The 26,561-nt window shown below is 41.9% G+C and overlaps 1 protein-coding gene across 1 annotated transcript in view; it reads left to right on the top strand.

The window, feature by feature from the left end:
- The window catches only part of kcnt1b (potassium sodium-activated channel subfamily T member 1b), a 52,918-nt gene that overhangs the window by 18,295 nt on the left and 8,062 nt on the right, over positions 1 to 26,561 (top strand). The window contains exons 17-27 of the mRNA XM_065011147.1: positions 230 to 379; positions 625 to 860; positions 8,975 to 9,191; positions 11,760 to 11,865; positions 12,247 to 12,419; positions 19,483 to 19,554; positions 19,857 to 19,991; positions 20,939 to 21,050; positions 21,317 to 21,418; positions 21,914 to 21,997; positions 24,738 to 24,866. Of these exons, the coding sequence (XP_064867219.1) occupies positions 230 to 379; positions 625 to 860; positions 8,975 to 9,191; positions 11,760 to 11,865; positions 12,247 to 12,419; positions 19,483 to 19,554; positions 19,857 to 19,991; positions 20,939 to 21,050; positions 21,317 to 21,418; positions 21,914 to 21,997; positions 24,738 to 24,866 (1,516 nt within the window). The remainder of the gene's footprint in view (positions 1 to 229; positions 380 to 624; positions 861 to 8,974; positions 9,192 to 11,759; positions 11,866 to 12,246; positions 12,420 to 19,482; positions 19,555 to 19,856; positions 19,992 to 20,938; positions 21,051 to 21,316; positions 21,419 to 21,913; positions 21,998 to 24,737; positions 24,867 to 26,561) is intronic.

Below are 26,561 nucleotides of genomic sequence, written 5' to 3'. Positions count from 1 at the left end.
TGTGAAAAGTGTATCAGATTATCTCCATAATAGCTAGTAGTTCATCACTGTCTAACATTGTCTTAGCATCTCAGGTCAATGTGTTGTCAGGTATAAGACCCCTGAGTCTCTCTTCTCAGGTACTGCTTGCTATTACAGAGAGAGTCAATTAATTGCTCAATCACCTTTGTCCCCGTTGGGACATAAGGCCACAATGAGTTTCCTCGACTTCTTCTGTCCTTGACTACAGGGAGGGCCAGCTGTCGCCAGAGCAGTGGCAGAGGACGTATGGACGTTGCTCTGGGAACGAGGTCTACCACATCCGCCTGTGCGACAGCAAGTTCTTCGGGGAGTACGACGGGAAGAGTTTCACCTACGCCTCCTTCCACGCACACAAAAAGTGAGTAGACAGGCTTACTGATTATCCTGGTAACCCAGGAATGTATCAGTCTCTGTATGAAAGACAAACCAGGATAGCCTGCAGGCGCCCTCAAGGTCCAGAGTTGCACACCACTGGATTAAACTGCAACATATCAGATGACTGAGCCTACTCTTCATTTCTCTGGGGGTGTTGGAAAAAAGCCAGAAGGCTAATTTATGTTCTAACCAAACAGACAATAAAGTATCTAGTCCATCTCCCCTCAGGTATGGTGTGTGTCTGATCGGGGTGAAGAGGGAAGACAACAAGAGCATCCTGCTGAACCCAGGTCCTCGCCACATCATGTCCGCCACAGACACCTGCTACTACATCAACATCACCAAGGAGGAGAACTCCTCGTTCATCTTCAAACAGGAGGAGAAAGACAAGAAGGGCCTGCCGGTGACCGGGCTGTATGACGCCCCCTCCAGGCTGCCTGTACACAGCATCATCGCCAGCATGGGTGAGAAACGGGGAGAGGGAAGAGAGTGAGAGAGCAGGGTCGATATCTTCTATGTTGGTTAGAGAAGAGGGATGGGTGAGTCTGATAAAGGGGTTAGTGGGGAGGAAGTGGGGGTGATAGAAAGTCTCATGTAGAGGGGAATGGGGTGTTCTATTATTGGAGGAAGGAAGAAGAGATTGGGGAAGATATGGCGAGGGTGAAGGAGAGGGATGACTGAGTTTTGTTTTTATTTCTTCACTCTTCACTGCTGTGTATGAGTTTAGCTACATCTTTTGCCGGGTCAAAGATTTCACAGTGCACCTGCTGTATGGGTCATTCCACGAAATGAGTGCCTTTTGCGTCCATTTGATATTTGAAGTAGATGTTGTGCACCAATATATGTATTTTTAAAGCCTGTCATATTAAATGAAGTGCCCTTTAATATAGACCATGTTATGGAAATTCTTATATATGACACTCAAAGACAGTATTAAATTAATCACTCTTTATTGTCAGCGAGCTGAAGAGGTCACAGTCAAACTTAGATGCATAAGTACCAGTCTGAAGTGAGCTCTAAAGGGCATTCCTTACATAAAGCCTTATATACTGCTATCTAAACCTATTATCAGGAATCAAGGTAAGACCCAGATGCAGACACGTAGAATAAACAATGGTTTAATAGTCCATGGGGCAGGCAAGAGACAGGTCAATGTAGGTAGGGGTCAATAATCCAGAGTTGGGGCAAGGGTACAGGTCGGCAGGCAGGGTCAGGGGCAGGCAGAGTGGTCAGGCAGGTGGGTACAGAGACGGAACAGGTGAGGGTCAAAACCAGGAAGGCGAGGAAAAAGAGAGGCTGGGAGAAAACAGGAGCTGACAGGACAAACGCTGGTAAGCTAGACGAACTTGCAACAGACAAACAGAGAACACAGGTATAAATACACAGAGGATAATGGGGAAGATGGGCGATACCTGGAGGGGGGTGGAGACGAGCACAAAAACATGTGAAACAGATCAGGGCGTGACACCTACACGATTAATTTGATCTGTTTACACATGTGACTGGCTCCGTCTATCTTAACTTAAAGAACATATGTGACTCACCACCTGGATTCGGTCTTATATAGTAAAATGTGAAATGGTGTTTTTGACATTTGATAAAAGTAGAGACTCAGAGCTACAAAATGGTATATCATACACTGCATTTGAGGATCAATGGGAAAGTAATTATTTGAAAGTTGATGAACTTGTAAACTCACTTTTGAGAAAATCGCCTTTGAATGTTTTGGTATCTAGTGAAGAGCTCCTCTTTGTCTACCTACACCCATTCAGCATCGTTCACACCCTCTTAGCTTTATCCCCACCCATCTCGGAGTGCACACGTGATGCTCTGGCCGATGATTTGTTTACCTCTGGATAACATGAAAACAGCCTAACCAGCTCTGTTGGCATCAATTTCATTATGCTTTTTTGCAGATGTTTACTGACACCGGCCATATTCAACGGGTATTTTACACACGTCATGTTACGTTAGCTAACGACCCAGCCAGCTAACGTTAGCTAGTTAAACAACAATGAACAAAGTGCCAACAATGCCTAACATTAGATTCTAACTAGAAAGCAAACAGCTCTGGGGAATGAATAGTAACGTCCGATAGGGAGCCAGCCAGCTAACATTAGCTAGCTAGCTAACAGTACACTTTAGCTTAAGACGTATAGCTAGCTAGCTAGGTAAACAATGAACCTAACTAGGTAAACAATGTTTAAGACCACACACACCACGTAACGTTAGCTAACGAGCAAGCCAGCTAATGTTAGCTAGTTAAAAAACAATGAACAAAATGGCAACAATGCCACAGTGCTGGGAGCTAACCAACCAGGTCCAATGTTAGCTAGCTAACATTAGGCTCTAACTAGAAAAGCAAACAGCTCTGGGAAACAAATAATAGCGTCAACTAGGGAGCCAGCCAGCTAGTGTTAGCTAGCTAGCTAACAGTACACTTTAGCTTGAAATGAAACCACTTTCTGTCAAAATTAAAAATGTGTAATATATGAATATGTAGCTAGCTATCTTACCAGCATACATCAACATGCATCATGGACGCATCTTTCTGTCAGGAATGCCATACCATGGGTTGCCCTTAGTTTGAAGATGTAATCCGGAGACGGGTGTTTTCACCATCTCTTTAGTTATCATACTCTAAATCCACTGATTTCAAAACTTATGCAGCTCCACTACACAATTTTTAAAAATTAAAGCCGCGTTTGACAGGATTACCAACACAGACTGACGAGCTCAAATAGACAGATGCCTTCAATATGGCAGACCAATCCAAAGTCCTCTCTTGGCATGTCCAGCCTATTCATTATCTCAGCCAATCATGACTAGTGGGAAGGTTGCCCCTCTTTTTCTGTGGCTTAACCAACAAGGCTCGTAATTTAACATACGGAAAATATGAAATGTATTCGTATTTACAGATGGCATACAAGTTTGTTATTAAGGCACATGAAAGTTCACATGTTCGAGAAGGCATTTCTGGCCAAAAAAAACGTATTTTGATTTTGTTTTTAAATTACGCTCAAACGGCTCTCCTGTGTAGTGGTTACTTGTCATATTCGTCTAGTTTCCAGAATCTGGTCACATGTATTCTGGCCGTTCTGCCAGATGTTCCTTCGGAGGGGCCCTCCCCCTCCTCTCTTGACCAGACACAGACAGGAACCAAGGATTGTTGGACACAAAAGATAAGATGCACAAAGTAAATTTAATCCAAGGTTTTTATATGAATAAAGGCTTGCTAAGGTGCCAATATTCAGCATTTTGACATGTCCTTCCATCAACCCTGTATCACTTCCAGGAAGATTGTAACCCACTTAATCTCAAAATTGATCGAAGTGTCACCATCATTGTAAAGCCCTAGTTATTTTGTTGCTTTGACAAGTTAATTTCTGAAGATTATTATTTATTTCATGATTAGTGATTTATTTATGTTCGTCCCTCATTTTAAGGTCAACCCTGTAACTTGAACTGAATTCTATTTTAAGATGGTGAAACTATACATTTTTTAAAATTTATTTCTAAAGAAACATTGACCATCTAATAGTCAAATCATAGAGTACAAGCAGGTGAGCTGGTTCTACTCTTTTTGGCCATTTACTGGTGTTTTGTGGTGGAAAACTGAGCGGGTCGAGCATAACACGTCAACCCTGTTACCCATAGATAGACAGGCTAGAAATGTTATACCAATTTTTACATTTTTTATTGTGAAGCTTGCCACTCTTTGTTGCACACAACAAGCTTCCATTCCCCCATCACAAGGGGATTTATGGATGATTTAAGGAGAAATCATCAACCCTGTTACGTTCAACCTTGTTACTTTATTTGGAACTTAATAGACACTTACTATAGTATTTTTTTAAATTGATTTATTCAACCTCTTGAGATGGAAAAAAATTTTTTTATGAAGTTGAACATGTGCTCTTTATGACAGAATGTTAAAATTGTGTGAAATCAAACATTACACTTCTCAAAAGGCTTCAAATTGGTGGAATGACCCGTATGCTGGAATAGACATGGTGGTGATTGTTTGGTGGTTGTTGTGTGGTTGTGCTCTCTTACATGGCACGCATGTGTTCCTTTCTGACTCTATTGGCTTTTTTCCTTTTCTGGGCTGACTTTTTATTTTTTTCCTATTCTCACTTGTTAAAGTTGATCAGGCCAATTTTTATGGTAAGTTTGTGCATGTTGCTACCACATCATTGTGCTATCTATTATGTAGGGTCATTTTTTGTGTGATTGTTAAAGCTTGATATGTTCTGTAAAAAATGTATTTGCTGTTAATCAGCGTTTTCTTGACAGGTTTTTGCACGTTTTGCATCGTTTTAGTTCTGTTTTTCAAATAATCATGAACTGTCCTGTCAAAATGTTGTCTGTGATACGAATGGATGACTTTTCATACAGTAATGCAGTCCATATATACTTTTGACATAAGCACATCTATGTGGTTTTGCATGTGTTGTAGGGTTCCTTTACTTTCAGCATAGTGCCTTTAAAACCCTAAAGTCAGGTGATGAAGCTACTCCCCACTATAACGAGATAAAGTTTGGCCTGCATTTGTAGCCTTTCAGAAATGAGATGCCAAAGGTGGACACATCTGCTCTGAATGGATGGCTTTAGAACTTGTCATTTACCATGCTGACAGTGAACTCAAGGGCATCCATCCATTCAGTGATGGCATTGAAGTCATTTTGTATTCAACTGTTTTTGTCAAGGTTGTGTATAGCACAGCTGTGACAGATACTTTATAATTCTATAGAAGGATGGTACAGTGTAGATGGGTCATTCCATGAAATGGGTACCTTTTGGACATGCAAACTTTTAAGAAATTAACTTTAAAATATATCTCCTTTCAACATTCAATTGCATGGAAGATCAATCAATCAATCAAATTGATTTATAAAGCCCTTTTTACATCAGCAGATGTCACAAAGTGCTATACAGAAACCCCAAACAGCAAGCAATACAGATCTAGAAGCACGATGGCTCGGAAAAACTCGCTAGAAAGGCAGGAACCTAGGAAGAAACCTAGAGAGTAACCAGGCTCTGATGGGTGGCCAGTCCTCTTCTGGCTGTGCCAGGTGGAGATATGAGTACATTACCATTTAAGGCCAGATTGTTCTTTTTGGACAAAAAGTAACTTATTTTTATACTGTTACGAAGATGGAAATAAGCTGTCCTTGAAATATTCTTAATATGTTGGTCAAAAGAGAGATCAGGGTCCAGAGTAATGCAGAGTAAGGTCCTTCACAGTTTTATTTGAGATAACTGTACAACCATCAAAGATAGTCTAGTCCATCAAAGATGGTTTAGTCTACATAAAAACACTGTTTCCTATCTCAGGCATAAAACATCCTATGAACTAAGAGCCGTTTATCTGCATTTGTACTACAATGTCTGTCAACCCTGTTACGGACACTTATGTAACTTCCTCACTATTAAAAGCATGTTTGAGATAAATCCAAAATTTTCTCATTGTTTAAGCATCCCTTGTACAAATAAACTCACATAATATCACACCGATAAAGTTGCCGTTGGGCCTCTGACAGAGTTGACAAAACAGAGTTGAAGTTTTAGGTAAAAATCGGACATTACTACTCATGTGGTGAAAAGCATGTGACCACATAGTGTTAATGAAATAAGAAATTATACAGTTGAAGTGGATGTTTACATACACCTTAGCCAAATACATTTCAACTCTAGTTTTTCAAAATTGCTGACATTTAATCCTAGTAAAAATTCCCTTTCTTAGGTCAGTTAGGATCACCACTTTATTTTAAGAACGTGACATGTCAGAATAATAGTAGAGGGAATGATTTATTTCAGCTTTTATTTCTTTCATCACATTCCCAGTCGGTCAGAGGTTTACATACACTCAATTAGTATTTGGTAGCATTGCCTTTAAATTGTTTAACTTGGGTCAAACGTTTCGGGTAGCCTTCCACCAGCTTCCCACAATAGGTTTGGTGAATTTTGGCCCATTCCTCCTGACAGAGCTGGTGTAACTGAGTCAGGTTTGTAGGCCTCCTTGCTCACACACACTTTTTCAGTTCTGCCCACAAATGTTCTACAGGATTGAAGTCAAGGCTTTGTGATGGCCACTCCAATACCATGACTTTGTTGTCTTTAAGCCATTTTGCCACAACTTTGTAAGTATGCTTGGGTCATTGTCCATTTGGAAGACCCATTTGCGACCAAGCTTTAACTTCCTGACTGATGTCTTGAGATGTTGCCTCAATATATCCACATAATTTTCCTCCCTCATGATGCCATCTATTTTGTGAAGTGTCCCGGTCCCTCCTGCAGCAAAGCACCCCCACAACATGATTCTGCCACCACCGTGCTTCATGGTTGGGATGGTATTCTTCGGCTTGCAAGCCTCCCCATTTTTCCTGCAAATATAACAATGGTCATTATGGCCTAACAGTTATATTTTTGTTTCATCAGAGCAGTGGACATTTCTCCCAAAAGTACAATCTTTGTTCCCATGTGCAGTTGCAAACCGTAGTCTGGCTTTTTTTATGGCGGTTTTGGAGCAGTGGCTTCTTCCTTGCTGAGCGGCCTTTCAGGTTATCTCGATATAGGACTCGTTTTACTGTGGATATAGATACTTTTGTACCTGTTTCCCTCAGCATCTTCACAAGGTCCTTTGCTGTTGTTCTGGGATTGATTTGCACGTTCATCTCTCGGGGACAGAATGTGTCTCCTTCCTGAGTGGTATGACAGCTGCGTGGTCCCATGGTGTTTATACTTGCTTACTATTGTTTGTACAGATGAATGTGGTAATTGCTCCCAAGGATGAACCAGACTTGTGGAGGTCTACATTTTTTTTCTTGGCTGATTTCTTTTGATTTTCCCATGATGTCAAGCAAAGAGGCACTGAATTTGAAGGTGGGCCTTGAACTACATCCACAGGTACACCTCCAATTAACTCAAATGATGTCAATTAGCCTATCAGAAACTTCTAAAGCCATGACATAATTTTCTGGAATTTCCCAGGCTGTTTAAAGGCACAGTCAACTTAGTGTATGTAACTTCTGACCCACTGGAATTGTGATACAGTGAATTATAAGGGAAATAATCTGTCTGTAAACAGTTGTAGGAAAAATTACTTATGTCATGCACAAAGTAGATGTCCTAACTGACTTGCCAAAACTATATTTTGTTAACAAGAAATGTGGGGAGTGGTTGAAAAACCAGTTTTAATGACTCCAACCTAAGTGTATGTAAACTTCTGACTTCAACTGTACATACTGTATGTTCCACATATAATGAAAATATAATCAAATTGAAGTTTTGCTAGAATGAACCATTATAAATAGACCAAAAAAGAGAGAAGACTGACTTCCCGTTCCACCATGCTGTTCAGAAGACCCAAAGGATGTAACCTGCTGTGAATAATTTATCTTGGTGGAATGGTACATTATTTTAAAGGTGTAAATTGGTTTATACTTTAAAATGAAGGACAGACGTAAATGCATCACTAATCTGAATATAAACAATAATATTCTGAAATTACTTTGTCAAAGCAGCAGAATAACTAGGCCTTTACATAGATGGTGAAACTTGGAGACATTTTTTTGGATTAAGTGGGTTGAAAATGCTTAATTTTGCACTTTAGCAAGCCTTTAATTACATAAACCATTTGATTCATTGAATTCTTATTGAATGAGGTCTATATTAAAGTGCACTTCATTTAATATAACATGCTTTTAAAATAAAAATGGAAATTCAATATTGGTGCATAATTTCTACATAAAATATCAAAGGGACGCAAAAGGCATCCATTTCAAAGCCTCCCGGGTGTGGCAGGGGGTCTAAGGCACTGCATCGCAGTGAGACTCTGGGTTCGAAACAAGGCTCTGTCGCAGCCGGCCGCGACTGGGAGGTCCATGGGGTGAATTGGCCTAGCGTGTCTCATTGCGCACTAGCGACTCCTGTGGCGGGCTGGGTGCAGTGCACACTGACCAGGCGTATGGTGTTTCCTCCGACACATTGGTGCTTCCGGGTTGGATGTGTCCTGTGTTAAGAAGCAGTGTAGCTTGGTTGGGTTGTGTTTCAGAGGACGCATGGCTCTCGACCTTCGTCTCTCCCGAGCCCGTACTGGAGTTTGATTTTGATTTGAGGTGTAGCGATGAGACAATTGGATACCACGAAAAAGGGGGTAAAAAAAGGCATCCATTTCGTGGAACGACCCAGATATTGTTAAGTAGTCTGTAAAGTCCACTAAAACTAAAATGAAATGTAGAGGGAATATGAGTTTGATGGATGATTGTGCCGCTTTGGGGAAGGACAAAAGACAAAGATTTCTAATTCAACCAAAAGTAATGACACATGGCTGCTGTGCGGGTTAATTTCAATTAAAAAAAGAATCGTGAGTATCATCACTAGACAACATCATGTGCTTAAAATGCTCTATGTGTAGTGTTTTAATAGGAAGTATCACCAAAGTTTTTTTTCAAACAGTTATCAATAAATGGACAATGTCATTGACAATGAATTCCATCTATCTAACACTAGGGCTTTTTACAGCACCACCCCATACATATAATTGTCTCACCGTCCATTCTACCACCTTTTCCAGGGACGGTCGCCATGGACCTCCAGAACCCGGCGGACCCCCCAGAGGACTGCAGCAAACTGACCCTGCCTACAGAGAACGGGGCTGGGAGCAGACGACCCAGCATTGCCCCCGTCCTGGAGATAGCTGACTCCTCCTCCATTTTGCCCTGCGACCTGCTCAGCGACCAATCAGAGGACGAGACCAACCACTCAGACGAGGAGGGCTCGTCGGTGTCAGAGTGAGTGTCCGATCACGGAGGAGAGGATTGGGAGGGGTGTAGGAGTTATTTTGGTGGGTCGGGAATAAATTGGTGGATTGCAATAAATTCCTACTGTGTGTGGGATGGATGGGGGTTAGAGCGGGTGACTGTGGATTACGCTCATTTGACTTTATGTCACAAAGGTAATAGGTGTGAGATTGAAAGGATTGAGTTGGAATGTGTAGGTAATGACAAGTAACCTATGTGGTGATGTCTTAAGGTACTGAGGTGGCGTGTGGGTGATGGATGTGTCTGATGAATGAAAGGTAGCATGCTTCTCCACCTGATATGGCTCCTTCTCAAATCATAAATCATAGGATCTGAGTAACTTGTCCTGTCTCAATCTATCTGTGTGTTAGAGTAGGCTAGACTACTGGATTCCTTCTTTCGTTCGTTCATTTTCTTAATTGGTTTCTCTCTCTCTTTTTGTGTCTCTCTCTATGCCTTTCTTCCTTTCTTTCTGTTTTTCAGTGCATAACATTGAGCCCTTAGACCACAGTTACATAAATAACACTCTCTGCCATGACACCCTGCGGCAAGAGACTGCTACTACTCAGAACATATTGCATGTGTCTGGCTGTGCTTCTGGCAATGTCACAGTGCTTGTCTCAGCCCATACAACCCAACTCAGCACACAGCAGTTTAGGGCAGTCTTGGCCACTACACGCTCTCCTCTCGCAGACCAATACACGATTTAGCCTCTCCTAGCCTCCAGGCTCTTTTATGCTCTCTGCCTTCCATGCATGGTGCATGTTTAGCTTCCATGCTTTGCGTGGTGCTGGATGTACTGCTGCCTGGAAAAGAGAGAGATGGAGGACAAGAGAGAGACGGGAGTGTTCTACAGGAGCACCATTGAGAGCATACTGTTGGGCTGCATCATAGCCTGGTATGGCAACTTCACCACCTCTCACCGCAAAGTGCTTCAGAGGGTGATACGTGCAGCCTAATCCACCATTGGGTGCACACTGCCTGCCCTACAGGACCCCTACAAGACCAGGTAGCGCAGGAAAGCCAAGAATATCATCAGGGACCCCAGCCACCCAAGCCATGCCCTGTTCTCCCCGCTTCAATCACTCATACGTGGGCAGTACAGAAGCATCATGACAAAAACTGGAGACTGGCAGATAGTTTCTACCCTTAGACCATTAGGCTGCTGAACAGCCATCACTAGTCAGCTACCTGCTCCCTGCTACTCCCCCTATGGGCATTTCCCCCTCACACCCTCTCAACAGTCACTTAGTGCCTTGCAAAAGTATTCACCCCCCTTGGCGTTTTTCCTACTTTGTTGCATTACAATCTGTAATTTAAATGTAATGGACATACACAAAATAGTCAAAATTGGTGAAGTGAAATAAAAAATAAAAAATACTTGTATCAAACAATTCTCAAAAATAAAAAACGGAAAAGTGGTGCGTGCATATACAGTGTATATATATATATATATATATTCACCCCCTTCGCGATGAAGCCCCTAAATAAGATCTGGTGCAACCAATTACCTTCAGAAATCACATAATTTGTTAGATTGCACACAGGTGGACTTTATTTAAGTGTCACATGATCTCAGTATGTGTATATTTTCACTTGTTCTGAAAGGCCCCAGAGTCTGCAACACTACTAAGCAAGGGGCACCACCAAGCAAGCGGCACTATGAAGACCAAGTAGCTCTCCAAACAGGTCAGGGACAAAGTTGTGGAGAAGTACAGATCAGGGTTGGGCTATAAAAAAATATCTGAAACTTTGATCATCCCACGGAGTAACATTAAATCCATTATAAAAAAATGGAAAGAATATGGCACCACAGCAAACTTGCCAAGAGAGGGCCGCCCAGCAAAACACACGGACCAGGCAAGGAAAGCATTAACCAGAGCGGCAACAAAGAGACCAAAGATAACCCTGAAGGAGATGCAAAGCTCCACGGCGGAGACTGGAGTATCTATCCATAGGACCACTTTAAGCCATACACTCCACAGAGCTGGGCTTTACGGAGGAGTGGCCAGAAAAAAGCCATTGCTTAAAGAAAAAAAATAAGCAAACACATTTGGTGTTCACCAAAAGACAAGTGGGAGACTCCCCAAAAAGGTACTCTGGTCAGATGAGACTAAAATTGAGCTTTTTGTTCTACAGTGCCCCTGCATGGTCATGTGATAGACAAGCCTTTGGAAAAAATATGCACAATACTGTATGTAGCAATCCATCACTCCTCTGTGCTAGCCTTCAGTACAGCAAAGCTTTGAATATATATATACAGTACCATTCAAAAGTTTGGACACCTACAGAGGGTAGAGCGTACGGCCCAGTTTATCACTGGGGCCGATCTCCCTGCCATCCAGGACCTCTATGCTAGGCGACGTCAGAGGAAGGCACATGCATGTTTCAAAGACTCCAGCAGTAAAAGCAGTATGGATGCACCAAGTTGTTTACGAGGCATGTGACGAATACAATTTGATTATTCAATCGATTGCCTTGTTGCTAAAGTTTCTGGTCTCTTGCTTCTTCTCAAGCCTTTCTCTGCATGTGTGTGTTTTTGCTGTTATTTTACCTCAGCTTTGTGAAAGGATACCCTCCCAACTCCCCATACATTGGCAGCTCTCCAACCCTGTGCCATCTCCTACCTCAGAAAGCCTCATTCTGCTGCCTTCGGCTGGACAAGGTGAGTGGAGACAAGTACACGAGGAGGCCTGTTGTGCAAAAACAAACGTGGTTTTATTCTCTTGTTAAGCCACATAATCCTATCCCAAGGACCGTAAACAATTACATTGTATCCTATTGTGTTGTGCTGTGTCTAAACAATTGTATGGCTCCTCTTTGTTATGTTGACTGTATGAATAATATAATTAGTCTTTGTAGCCTTGAATAATAGAATAGAGCAGAAACATATAATTGTATATTGCCAACACAATAGTTTATGGAATAGTTTGTTTATGGAAACAAAAGTTGCCTGAAGATTTATCCAATAAAACTGACATACATGACAGACATTAACAACCTTTAAACATAATTAAAAAACATGTTTTTTCATTTTCATATCCAGGGTTGCAGACACAACAGTTTTGAGGATGCCAAGGCCTATGGTTTTAAGAACAAGCTGATCATAGTATCCGCGGAGACGGCAGGGAACGGCCTTTATAACTTCATCGTCCCTCTACGTGCTTACTACCGCCCCAGAAAAGAGCTCAACCCTATTGTATTGCTACTAGACTACCCGTAAGAAATCACTCTGCTTCTTTATAAGGGTTTTAGCTAACACATCCTTGAAAAACGACCTGTTTCTAATGTATTTATAGTGCTTTATAGAACACTCAAAGTGCATTTTAAGACTGTAAGCATTGGTAATGACTTATGGAATCTTATAAAAGCCTTTATAAATGCATAACACAGTATTCCTGCTTATATATATACTGTATGTTCTTTTCATAATGCATTACATTCAATTGGTAAACTACTTATAAACCTCGTGGGTCAAGCCTTGAATGCTGATTGGCTGAAAGCCGTGGTGTATCAGACCGTATGACAAAACATACCCTCGGGGGTTAGTGATATATGGCCAATATACCATGACTAAGGGCTGCGTCCAGGCACTCCAGCTGTGGTATATTGGCCATATGCTGTACCACACCTCCTCAGGCCTTATTGCTTAATTATAGCAGTAAAATATATTACACACCGATGGTAGCTTCAAAAGAAAGTGTTACCAAGCGAGAGAGAGGTTATTATATAGCAGTAGCCTGGGGTTAACTTTAGTGAAGCAGGTTGAGAAATGATTTCTGCATTATTCATTGCTGGCAGTGCCTCTGTTGGATTAATGGAGCGCTGGGGAGCACTCAGGTGTGTGCGCGTGTGTGTGTGCGTGCGCATGTAAGTGTATTATGTTTTTGCCACTAATAATTCAGTAGGGATTTCATTACAATAACTTCAAAAGACTCCCCAGCGAAGTTTTATTTGTGTAGATAAACAGAGAACCATGTTGCTCTGTAATAACATACAGTCTATGGTAGGGCTGGGCGATATGGCAAATAAATTATCATGATGTATATATTTTTCATTCGATAACGATAATTATCACGATATTAATCAAATAATGCTTAAAAGGGTCATTTCTGCTTCAGACTCAAGAATGCCTGAACAAACCAAAAGCTTTAATGTTTCTTATTTATTGTCAGAAGTAGAACTCACAAATAACATTTTAACTTGTAAACCCTTACAAGTCATGAGCAAGAAATACGTCAATAAAATGGTGCAAGTCAATATGCATTATAACTGTTAGCCTAATGGCACATCACAGTTGAAGTTGGGGTAGTTGTTGTCTTACAAGTTGCAAGAAAGACCAGTCTATCCACTGTCTTTAATAATAATTGTCACAATTTTAATAAAATCATGTTTAAAAGGGTCATTTTTGCTTCAGACTCAAGCCTGTCTGAACAAACCGAAGGCTTTAATCTTTCTTATTTATTGTCAGCAGTAGAAGAACTCACAAATAACGTTAACTCCACTTTTTTAAAGCTATAGACCCTAAACAAGTTATGAACAAGAAATAAAATAAAAACGAACAAATAGTGCAAGTCTATGTATTATAACTGTTAGCCTAATGGTACATCACAGTTGGGGTTGTTGTGTTACAAGCAAGAAAGACAAGTCTGTCTACGGTCTCTGGCTTTAAAGCTGCCCTATGGTAGGTCACTATGTTGCCACCTGTGCTAAAAACACGCTCTGAGGGGGAGCTGGTCACAGGAATGCGCAGTTAGCGCTTTCCCAGGTGGCTGACTTTGGGAATGCTTTTTTTGGGTAGATCTTCCACCAGTCCAGTGGATTGGTTTCACTGTCAGCATCAGGAGACTGGAAGGTAACAGCTGAATTCCTTTTCTATCAGCTGGATTTCAGTAAGACCTGTGGTGGTGGAGCATGGCTTTTTGAAAAAACTGCCCAGTGACTTTCTCTAATTAGCTGTCAGTTGTGGTGAAGCAGCAGCAATGTCTCCCTGTGCTGGGCTTGTGTTTTCAAGTCCCTCATTGACCATCTCTGAGACAGCTCTTGCTTTTATGTGGTCCACCTTCTCTTTGATGTAATGTGTTTTAAACCGAGGGTCGACCAACGAGGATAAGTCCAGGAGGTCATCATATTTCTCATTCAGATAGTCCATGACTATCGTTCTGTTTCACCATCATCAGGTTTCATGACCGCTGTATTGAACAGGTGTAGTACTGGCTTCAGATAAGACTCACCAGACAGAGCATCTGTGAATTCTAGGAGTGGGGTCAATGCCTGGTTGATGGACTCAAGAACATCTATATCTGTATAGGTGGGAGCTAAGTGCCAGTTCTTCCTGTCACTGGACAAGACCTGTGAAATGGCTTTCTTCTGCTCCAGTACTCTTTGCACCATCTTTTGACGTGATCCCCACCTGGTAGGTGACTCTGTCACCAACTTGTGCTGGGGTAGGTTGTGTTCTTTTTGAGCAAATGCCAGGTCTCTCTGCTTTCTCCACAAATAGGAAAAGGCACCTACCACTTTCTTGCATACTCAAATTGCTCGATCCACCCGTTTATCTTTACCCACTCTAAGAGAAATCAAGAGATTTTAATAAAATGTTCAATCACAATAAACCCTTTAGTTATGTACAAATGTAATATTTTACTTAATCAGTTAATTTAAAAAAAATGCACATTTAGTTTCGTCTAACCAATCACTTCAATTTACACAATTGACAAGGTTACTTACCTATGTCCAAGGCATTGCAGTTGGGTCCATTTGTTGATTTGAGCTGCCTTCACCACGTTCGCACCACTATCTGTCCCCAGGAGGCGAGAGCGTCAATGAGCCCCTCTGCTATAGCTTCACCCGTGTGGTAGTCGGGAAAGTATGATGTTTGAAGGCATTTATTTAGAAGATTCCGGTCTTTGTCAATATTGTGGGTAGTGAGGCTAATATAAGGCTCTGATGTGCGACTAGACCACAGATCGGTAGTAGTAGCAAAATCTGTCTTGAGCTGTTCCTCAACTTTTTCCCTACACTAGGCGTAGAGTTTAGGCAGTGCGTTGTGAGAAATGTTTGCGGCCAGGGAGCACGTACCTGGGGTCAATTAAATTGATAATTCTCTTGAAACCTTGCTTTTCGATTGTGCTAATTGGTAGCATGCATAATAGCATTTGTGATGTCTTTGTGTCTTTTCAATGTTTGCTCCTTGGGGCATAAACGCTGTCAGTGTTTACTGCTTCGGGCAAACATCCCTAAATTGGCTGGTGCTTGAGGGGCGTTTATCAATACCGTGGCGCAAACTCAACTTTCTGCATGTTCCAAAGAGTGATTTTGCTTCAGATGGTAAAAAAGATTTGTTGTATTACCAGACTTGGTAGCCACCTGTCTATGGCACAATTTGCACCGAACATTGCTCTGCTCTTTGCCAGACTTCAAAACGCCAAACCACTTCCAAATAACTTAAACAGTTTAACCCTTTTTCATCAATCATTTCTTTGTTGGAAGCTGCTCCTTCTCCATGGCTATCACTGCCACTGTTTTCGCCTACATCACTCATTTTTCGTGGGTAATAGTGGCTACTCCATCACTCGAGGTGCTAAGTGTTTTTTAGTGGGCGTATACCTCTCCACGTGCATATTGTCACTTCTCCACACGTTCCTGCTGTGTCAGAGGTCAAATGGACTGCTGCACCTAATTATTCTATATTGACATTTTCGAAAATGATTCTAAACGTTTTTATATCGTTATTGAGGGAAGTAATTACCTCGATAATAATTGATTTATCGCCCAGGCCTAGTCTATGGTAATATCAATCAATCAAATTGATTTATAAAGCCCTTTTTACATCAGCCGATGTCACAAAGTGCTATACAGAAACCCAGCCTAAAACCCCAAACAGCAAGCAATGCAGATGTAGAAGCACGGTGGCTCTGAAAAACTCCCTAGAAAGGCAGGGACCTAGCAAGAAACTTAGAGAGGAACCCGGCTCTGAGAGGTGGCCAGTCCTCTTTTGTCTTTGCCGGGTAGAGATTATAACAGTACATGGCCAAGATGTTCAAACATTCATAGATGACCAGCAGGGTCAAATAAGACCATTCCATAAAATTGGAGCTCTATAGGAGAAAGCCCTGCCTCCAGCTGTTTGCTTAGAAATTCTAGGGACAATAAGGAGGCCTGCGTCTTGTGACCGTTGTCATGACGTGACCCTTTCTGGGTATAGATCGTGGCTTCTCACTGTCTGCTACACCCAGGTTCTGTTATCTCAGGTCATAAATTCCTGGCCATGCAGTATGGAGAGAGAGAGAGTTTCACAGTAGAACAAAGGAACTCCCGCCAAATTATACTACATTCCAGAATTGAACCATATCCATATTTTGGAGAATGTGTAAACGGTCGGTGGAGAAGCCAGCTACGACCCGGTCCATTTTGTTTCATGTTTGTGACCTCATGAAAGACAATACAGCCACATTACCCTAACTCTGTTTATACCGGTTCCTCAGTTATGAGGCTTGCATCTAATTATTGTATCAAATGAATGAGTAAAGATGAACTATTTGTGAAATGATGTGATGTAAAACCTTTAATGTGAGAGAATTGCATTCCCTTTAAAGTTTAACTAAGTCATTGGCCTGCCCCCGTGAACACAGACATGATCAGGCGTCATGGAACCGCCTCTTCTACTGTTACGAATAAAAGCCCCTCCTAAGAAAATTCTCTTAAGACTAAGCAAACCCACAGCGTGAGCTGTGATTGCGAATAGTTTAGACCACGCATACCTCGGTGTAAGCTAAGGTGGCACAGGTTTGAGTATCAAGACTGAGCAAACCCACAGCGTGAGCTGTGATTGCGAATAGTTATTGAATTCCTAACCATACCACGTGGAGCATTGGCTACATGGCTGGAAATGGTTAAACTCTGAGACTATCGATCCCTACAGAATAAGAGCAAATATTAGATACTAATTACTAGTCTGCAGCTAGAAATTATGTAAACCTGGGACGAGAATACAGATATAACTGCCGAAACCTCTATTCTAGGACAACATTTCCGAATGGTACTCTGAAGTAACCATTCTAACCACGAAAGACTTTGATCTTCAAGGTAACAGAAAGAGAGCAAGCGAAACTCTGATGGACTCTCCAGCAGACGGACCAGATTCCAACAGAGAAGATCACAACGACACATGGGCATAGATATATATTGTTTGCAATGAATCCCGAATGAGTGAGCGTTCATGTGCAAAGGATTAGCATTTGAATTAATATAATTATCAACTGTGTGTAGTGATCCCTTTTGTCTTTCCCGCTTCTTTCTCAGTCCACACCCACTTCCCTTTGTCCACCAAGCCGTCATATCGGCTTAAACCACTAGGGAATCTTCCCTATCATTTGTTAGTAACTAATATCTACTGTTTGTTTGTTTATGCATTTCTCTGATTATTAGTTAGTAAATAAATGATTAAGCCAATTGGTGTGTGGATGATTTATAGTAAAGGCTGGGTTCGTGCAGATAATCAACCATTTACGACGTTCAGATGAGACTGACGTGAGGTAAAGAATAATTCATTAATAGAAGACTAATTGATCAGATATTAAAATATCTGAAGAATTATATTCTGAAAATTATAACTTTGTAATCTGAAGATTTTCGGTGGTGCCCCGACTTCCTAGTTAATTAAATTGACATGATTAGTTTAATCGCGTAATAATAATTACAGAGAATTGAATTGATAAAATAATTCTTCACCTATTAATGACTCCAAAGACACGACACCGTAGCGTACGTGTAGGTATGTACGGCAGGACCAAATCGGAACGATAGGTAGGAGTCTGAAGCAGAGAGACTAACACTGTCTGTTTATCTAGCCAAGTGCCACTTAATTAAAAGCTGCCTACTGTATGAGGGGTTATCATGGCAACAGTCTAATTGGCCATATTGCATATATCCTGAGTAATTATGAGGAAGCAGTATTTTGTAATCCAGTGAGCAAACAGTTAACATAATACATGTTTGTTACATACGCATTTTAGGGCATTATGCAATTCAATGCACAGCCAAAGGCAAATTGATTTGCTATGATGATTCGCTGTGGTTTCTAATTGTCTAAATTCCCACTTGTATGTTCAGGTAACTGCCAAAATAAAGGAAACGCGTAATGGATTGATATAACATATATTGAAAGCAGGTGCTTCCACACAGGTGTGGTTCCTGTTGTAAGCAATTAACATCACACTTACACGGAACCCAAACCAGCTGCGCATTTGCGTAATTGTGCATACATTTATTTAGTCCCCACTCACCAAGCGCGATCACGACACGCAGGTTAAAATATCAAAACAAACTCTGAACCAATTACATTAATTTGGGGACAGGTCGAAAATAATTAAACGTATGGCAATTTAGCTAGCTTGCACTTGCTAGCTAATTTGTCCTGGGTTATAAACATTAATTGATATTTTACCTGAAATACACAAGGTCCTCTACTCTGACAATTAATCCACACATAAAATGGTCAACCGAATCGTTTCTAGTCATCTCTCCTCCTTCCAGGCTTTTTCATCTTTGAACTTATATGGTGATTAGCATCTAAACTTTCATAGTATTACTACACCGACCGGCAACACAGTTCGTCTTTCAATCACCCACGTGGGTATAACCATAGAAAGGACTTTTTGCCCTTGGTAATGCAGATGTGCACTAGCAGTGTGGGTGCAATAATTGAATAACATAGATTTCTACATTTATTTTGCAACGCTCGCACTCACGAGCGGTGTAGTCAGGGTATTGGTGTCATGTATAAAACTGCCCAGTTGCCCAATCTTTTTGGTACCATGGCTAGAGGAAGGGATCTCAGTGACTTTTAAAAAGGGGTTTCAATGGAGCATAGGGGGTTTAAAAGGGTATACGTGTGTGTGTGTGTGTGTGTGTGTGTGTGTGTGTGTGTGTGTGTGTGTGTGTGTGTGTGTGTGTGTGTGTGTGTGTGTGTGTGTGTGTCAGTCACCAGATCTTAACCCAATTAAACACTTATAGGAGATTCTGGAGTGGTGCCTGAGACAGTGTTTTCCACAACCATTAGCAAAAATTATGGAGTTTCTTGTGAAAGAACTGTGTTGCATCCCTCCAATAGAGTTCCAGACACTTGTATAATTTATGGCAAGTCTAATTGAAGCTGTTCTGGTGGCTCGTGGTGGCCCAATGCCCTATCCTTTACTTTATTTTTGGCAGTTACCTGTATTTAATCTGTGTGTGGTTGCAGTTGTCCTGTCCCTATTGATATGCGTTTTCCTATTTGCAGGCCTGACAACCACTTCCTAGAAGCCATCTGCTGTTTCCCAATGGTCTACTTCATGGGCGGAACCATAGATAAGTAGGTGTTCATTACTCAATCATTATAAACATAATGCCCTTCCTAGCAGAATTACAATTACTCTTCTCTATTCAAATGACGTCATGCACGGACAGGCCACAATAAAGCACATATCATATCATATGACGTACCATTTTATTACATCCCAGGGATTTACAATTATCAAGTGAAATCAATTACACGTGCCTATTTTATAGGCTGCTAAATTTCAAAGTCATGAATATCATAATATGGTGTGTTGGGTTCTCTTTGTGGCAGATCTTCATTATGCGTTCTTTTGTGTTTTGCTCTCTCTGTGGCAGCCTGGACAATCTGCTACAGTGTGGCATCATCTATGCTGATAACCTGGTGGTGGTGGACAAGGAGAGCACCATGAGTGCTGAGGAGGACTATATGGCAGACGCCAAGACTATCGTCAACGTACAGACAATGTTCAGGTATGGTATGGGAGGCATGTTAAATTATCGACTGCACACAGAGTTTTAGCTCTCCATTTTGAGTAAACTATTGTGTGGACTACTTGTAGTCTAGTAAAGCATTATTATGAACAACAATTGTATTATCCAAGAGGGACATTTGTTTTGCAAGCATGGAACAGACAGAAAAACTATTCTTAGAATCTAGAAGGTTGCAAGTTCAAATCCCCGAGCTGACAAGGTAAAAATCTGTTGTTCTGCCCCTGAACAGGCAGTTAACCCACTCTTCCTAGGCCATCATTGAAAATAAGAATTTGTTCTTAACTGACTTGCCTAGTTAAATAAAGGTAAAAAAAATGATACAAACCTCCCAAAAATGCATTTTATTTTGAGGTTGTAAGGCAACAAAAATGCCAAGGGGCGTGAATACTTTTGCAACCCACTGTAGTTGCTTTTCCCTGAAAAGTCTCTACAGTTATTAAAACCCTGGGTGAAACTATATTAAACAGCATCTATCAGGGTAGAAAACCTCTGCAAAGTTTTCTTCTTCAACATCCTAAAATGTAAACTATGCATCACTGCCAGCTTGGTCCTACCCATGAGCCCAAAGCATTTAATCTCTGTCCCCTCTCTCTCTCTCTATTTCTCTCTCTCCTTCCCTCTTCCCTCTCTCTCTTTCCCTCTTGCTCCCCCCCCTCTTCCCTCTCTCTCGCTCTCTATTTCTCTCACTCCATCCCCTCCTTCTCGCCCTCCCTCCCTCATCCTCTCTTCCCTCCATCCCCTCTTCCCACCCACTCCCTACCACTCTCTCTCCCTTCCTCCCTCATCCCTCTCTCTCTCCCTCATCCTCTCTTCCCTCCATCCCCTCTTCCCACCCACTCCTTACCACTCTCTCTCCCTTCCTCCCTCATCCCTCTCCCCCCCCTCTCCTCCACCTCGATCTCTTTCTCTCTCTCCATTTTGTCCAGGCTGTTCCCCAGTCTCAGTATCATCACCGAGCTGACCCACCCCTCCAACATGAGGTTTATGCAGTTCAGGGCTAAGGATTGCTACTCCCTGGCTCTCTCCAAGCTAGAGAAGGTGAGCAGAGCAGTTCAGGGGCATGTCACTCCTCCATCTTTAGATCTCAGGCTTCAGCGGGTGTCGTCTGGGAGGTGCACTCTTATACAGACTCAGACATGAATATATAGAGCCCTGGGGCTGGGTTAGCAAGCCAGCTGGTGACATTTCACGTGCACTCTCTTTCTCTCTCCTAACTCTTTCCCCTCCCTCTTCTCCTCACCCCCACTCTCCCTCTGCTCCCTCCCCCCGCACTCTCTCCCGCCCCTCCCCTCTCGCCCCTACAGATAGAGCGCGATAAGGGTTCCAACTTGGCCTTCATGTTCCGCCTGCCGTTCGCTGCAGGCAGAGTGTTCAGTATCAGTATGCTGGATACGCTGCTCTACCAGGTGGGTTACCAGATGTAATTGAAATAATAGTACCCTATTCCCTATATACTGCACTACTTTTGACCGGGGTCCCATTTGAGACGTAGCTAGGAAACCTCACCTTATCTCAGCCAGCAGAGTGGACTGTTTGATCACTGAGTCACTCCCTGAGGCTATGATCATCTTAACTTCTCTAAATCCTAACCCTTAACTATTAGGTGGAGAACCGCAGAACTGATATTAGATCCGTGTCTCGAGGGAATACTCTGTTCACAGGGGTGTGTGGAGCGTATCAGCGTATGATGTAATCTTACTCCAGTCCTTACTGAGAAAATCATCTGATATTGCACTGTCTTTGAAGGGAGAGAGAGGGAGAGCTAAAGTATTTTTGGGCGCAATGATCATTCAGTAGTTTCTCACCTCTCCTCAATAGTGTTTTCTTTGGAACTAGACATGAGTGTGTTTTCAGCCGCTGGTTCCTCCTGTTTGTTTATACATTCTCTTGCTTTTTTACAGTCATTTGTAAAGGACTATATGATACCCATAGCAAGACTTTTACTAGGCCTGGATACCACACCAGGATCTGGTTACCTATGTGCAGTAAGTATGGATATCTGTGTCGTGGAAATTCTTACACAGGGACACTCCAAGTCAATCTTAAATGAATCATTCTTTATTATCAGCACGCTGGAGAGGTTCCAACCAACTCAATGCACCATGTACAGTCCCGTTAGTTCTCTTATATACTTACACAGAAAGTAATATTTGCATGATTTAGCATATTCATTATTCATAATTAATTCAGCATTAATGTTTGCTTCATTCATGTGACCGACCAATACTGGTTCATGAATGTGGGAGACCAATACCTCACAAGACTTATTCTCTCCAAGCTGAGACCTTGAAAGTGAGATATTGTTCTTCAAACAAGGGTCTGGGTGTACTGCCAAATTGCAGATACTACAGTGAGGATTTATCCCAGGCACGTTCAATCAGTCACTTGCATGAACACAGAAGTTGGTTATTAGAAAAGCACAAACATAAACATTTCCAGCACACCTGTTTTGGGTGTGTGTGTGTGTTTCAAAGGAAATCCAAGTTGATTTGTCACATGCACAGGTGTAAACTATACCAGGAAATGCTTACTTACAAGCTCTTCCTCAGCAATGCAGAGTTCAATATCAAATGTATGAAATAGAGTCAAGAATAGGATCTTTAAAAAAAGCAACAACAGGTCAGTTGCAGTCGGAAGTTTACATACACCTTAGCCAAATACATTTAAACTTAGTTTTGCACAATTCCTGACATTTAATCCTAGTAAAAATTCATCGTTTTAGGTCAGTTAAGATCACCACTTTATTTTAAGAATGTGAAATGTCAGAATAATAGTAGAGTTATTTATTTCAGCTTTTATTTCATTCATCACATTCCCAGTGGGTCAGAAGTTTACATACACTCAATTAGTATTTGGTAGCATTGCCTTTAAATTGTTTAACTTGGGTCAAATGTTTCAGGTAGCCTTCTACAAGCTTCCCACAATAAGTTGGGTGAATTTTGGCCCATTCCGCCTGACAGAGCTGGTGTAACTAAGTCAGGTTTGTTGGCCTCCTTGCTCGCACATGCTTTTTCAGTTCTGGATTGAGGATTCAATAGATTCAATAGGATTGAGGTCAGCGCTTTGTGATTGCCACTCCAATACCTTGACTTTGTTGTCCTTAAGCCATTTTTCCACTGCTTTGGAAGTATGCTTGGGGTCATTGTCCATTTGGAAGACAAGCTTTAACTTCCTGACTGATGTCTTGAGATGTTGCTTCAATATATCCACATCATTTTCCTCCCTCATGATGCCATCTATTTTGTGAAGTGCACCAGTCCCTCCTGCAGCAAAGCACCCCCACATCATGATGCTGCCACCCCCATGCTTCACGGTTGGGATGGTGTTCTTCGACTTGCAAGCCTCCCCCTTTTTCCTCCAAACATAAGGAAGGTCATTATGGCCAAACAGTTCTATTTTTGTTTCATCAGACCAGAGGACATTTCTCCAAAAAGTATGATCTTTGTCCCCATGTCCAGTTGCAAACCGTAGTCTGGCTTTTTTATGGAGGTTTTGGAGCAGTGGCTTCTTCCTTGCTTAGCGGCCTTTCAGGTTATGTCGATATAGGACATCTTTTACTGTGGGATATAGATACTTTTGTACCGGTTTCCTCCAGCATCTTCACAGGGTCCTTTGCTGCTGTTCTGGGATTGATTTGCACTTTTCGCACCAAAGTACATTCATCTCTAGGAGACAGAACGCATCTCCTTCATGAGTGGTATGACAGCTGCGTGGTCGCATGGTGTTTATACTTGCATACTATTGTTTGTACCGATGAACGTGATACCTTCAGGCATTTGGAAATTGCTCCCAAGGATGAACCAGACTTGTGGAGGTCTACAATTGTTTGTCTGAGGTCTTGGCTGATTTCTTTTGATTTTCCCATGATGTCAAGCAAAGAGTCACTGAGTTTGAAGGTAGGCCTTGAAATACATCCACAGGTACACCTACAATTGACCCAAATGATGTTATTAGCCTATCAGAAACTTCTAAAACCATGACATAATTTTCTGGAATTTTCCAAGCCTTTTAAATGCACAGTCAACTTAGTGTATGTAAACTTCTGACCCACTGGAATTATACAGTGTATTATATGATACAGTGTATTATAAGTGAAATAATCTGTCTGTAAACAATTGTTGGAAAAATTACTTATGTCATGCACAAAGTAGATGTCCTAACCGACTTGCCAAAACAATAGTTTGTTAACAAGAATTGTGTGGAGTGGTTGAAAAACGAGTTTTAATGACTCCAACCTAATTGTATGTAAACCTCTGACTTCAACTGTATATACAAGGTCAGTTCAGTACCATATCAATGTGCAGGGATATGGTGGAGGCTGAGGTAATATGTACGGTTGAAGTTGGAAGTTTACGTACACTTAGGTTGGAGTCATTAAGACTTGTTTTTCAACTAGGTCAAGGAAGGGTTGGAAATGTTGGTGAAGACGCTTGCCACCTCTTGCCACGCTTGCGCATGCTCTGAGAATTTGCCCTGGTATTCCATCAGGTCCTGCAGCCTTACCAGTTTTAAGCAAGATACAGAACAGCGGGAGCCCTCATGCAAGACTTGATGTTTACCTCGAAGCGAGCATAGAAGGCATTGAGTTCGTCTGGGAGGGAGATATCATAGGTCAACGCACAACTGGGTCTTCCTTTTTGTGTGTGTGTGTGTGTGTGTGTGTGTGTGTGCGTGCGTGCGTGTGATGTGATGTGTATACTGAATGTGCTCCCTCCTCCTTCCCAGATGAAGGTGACAGAGGAGGACCTGTGGATCAGGACGTATGGCAGGTTATTTCAAAAACTGTGTTCTTCCAGTGCAGAGATTCCAATAGGCATCTACCGTACAGAGTCACACATGTTTTCCTCCTCAGAGGTAAGACAAGATAGAGACAGTCCCTGTTCAAATACTCTAGAGAGGCATCCTTCCTTTCTTTCCTTCCTTCCTTCCTTCCTTCCTTCCTTTCTTCCCCTATTTATTTTTTCTCTTAATTTCTTCCTTGAGGTAAATGAGAGCAATAGGGGTAGTGATCTTGCTTTCGCTGGTCAAATCACTGAATGATAAATGACTCGCTCAAGGAAAGAAGGATGGAAAGAAAGAAGGATGCATTCTAAAAAAATAATAATTTGAACAAAGCCACTTCTGAGTCATCAGTAGATTTCTGAGTGTACAAAACAATAGGAACAACTTCCTAATATTGTGTTGCACCCCGTTTTGCCCTCAGAACAGCCTCAGTTCGTTGGGGCATGGACTCTACAAGGTGTCGAAAGCGTTCCACAGGGATGCTGTTCCATATTGATTCCAAGTTAGCTGGTAGTGGATCTCTACTCCGAATAGATTGTTCCATCTCATCCCACAGATGCTCATGTGGATTGAGATCTGGTGACTGGGCAGGCCCCTGTAGTAAGCTGAATTCACTGTCATGTTCGTGGAACCATTCCTGGACAATCCTAGCCTTGTGGCATGGGGCATTTTCCTGCTGAAAAAAATACATTTGCAGATGGGTACAGTGCTGCTATGAAGGAATGCAACTTATTGGCAATGATGTTCAGATATCATGTGGAATTCAAATGTTGCGGCACTTCCTTCAAGAGGACCATTGTGTGCCATGAGAATTCTCCCCACACCATCACCACCAGCCTGCAATGTTGACATGCTGCATGATGGATGCATGTACTCATGTGGTTTTCTCCATACCCTAGTCCTCCCATCAGCGTGAAGCAGCAGGAACCGGGATTCATCAGACCAGGCATGTTTTTCCAATTCTCCAGTGTCCAGTGTTTTCGTTCCTTAGCACACGGCAACCGCAATTTCTTGTTTTTTTTTGCTGAAAGAAGTGGAACTCTGTAAGGTCGTCGACTGCCATACCCCATTCATGTCAAGGTACTATGAGTTGTGCATTCTTTTATGGGTCTTTGGGCACCAATGTTGTACTGGACCGTCAGTTGACTAACTGTATGTTGCTCTGCACAATTTGTCTCAGCCTTCTTTGTCCTCTTTCATCAAGTACCCGTTTCCGACTACTGGCCAGCCGTTGCCTGGATGTCCTTTGGGTGGTGGGCCATTCTTGATACACACGGGAAACTGTTGAGCGTGAAAAACACAGCAGCATTGCCATTCCTGACACACTCAAACCGGTGTGCCTGGCACCTACTACCATGCCCCGTTCAAAGGCACTTCAATCTTTTGTCCTGCCCATTCTCCGTCTGAATGGCACACATATACAATCCATGTCTCAATTGTTTCAAGGCTTAAAAACCCTGTCTCCTCCCCTTCATCTACATTGACTGAAGTGGATTTAACAGGTGACCTCAATAAAGGATCATGGCTTTCACCTGGATTCACCTTGACAGTCTATGTCATGGAATGTACACTCAGTGTATTTGTGCTATAATTGTGCTGCTAATCATTGTAATTATGCTTTATATGCGTCATTGAACTATTTGGTGCAACCATTCACAAACAAACATTCTTGGTCAAGTACATTATATTTACTTTTGCCAATGCTACTCTGTGCAAGTTTTTTTTATTTCATCCATCGTGTTTTTGTTTGTTGGTCTGTCAAAGTCT

The sequence above is a fragment of the Oncorhynchus nerka genome, linkage group LG27, assembly GCF_034236695.1.
Source record: "Oncorhynchus nerka isolate Pitt River linkage group LG27, Oner_Uvic_2.0, whole genome shotgun sequence".
Taxonomy (NCBI): domain Eukaryota; kingdom Metazoa; phylum Chordata; class Actinopteri; order Salmoniformes; family Salmonidae; genus Oncorhynchus; species Oncorhynchus nerka.
This window is presented reverse-complemented; position numbering and strand designations above follow the sequence as displayed.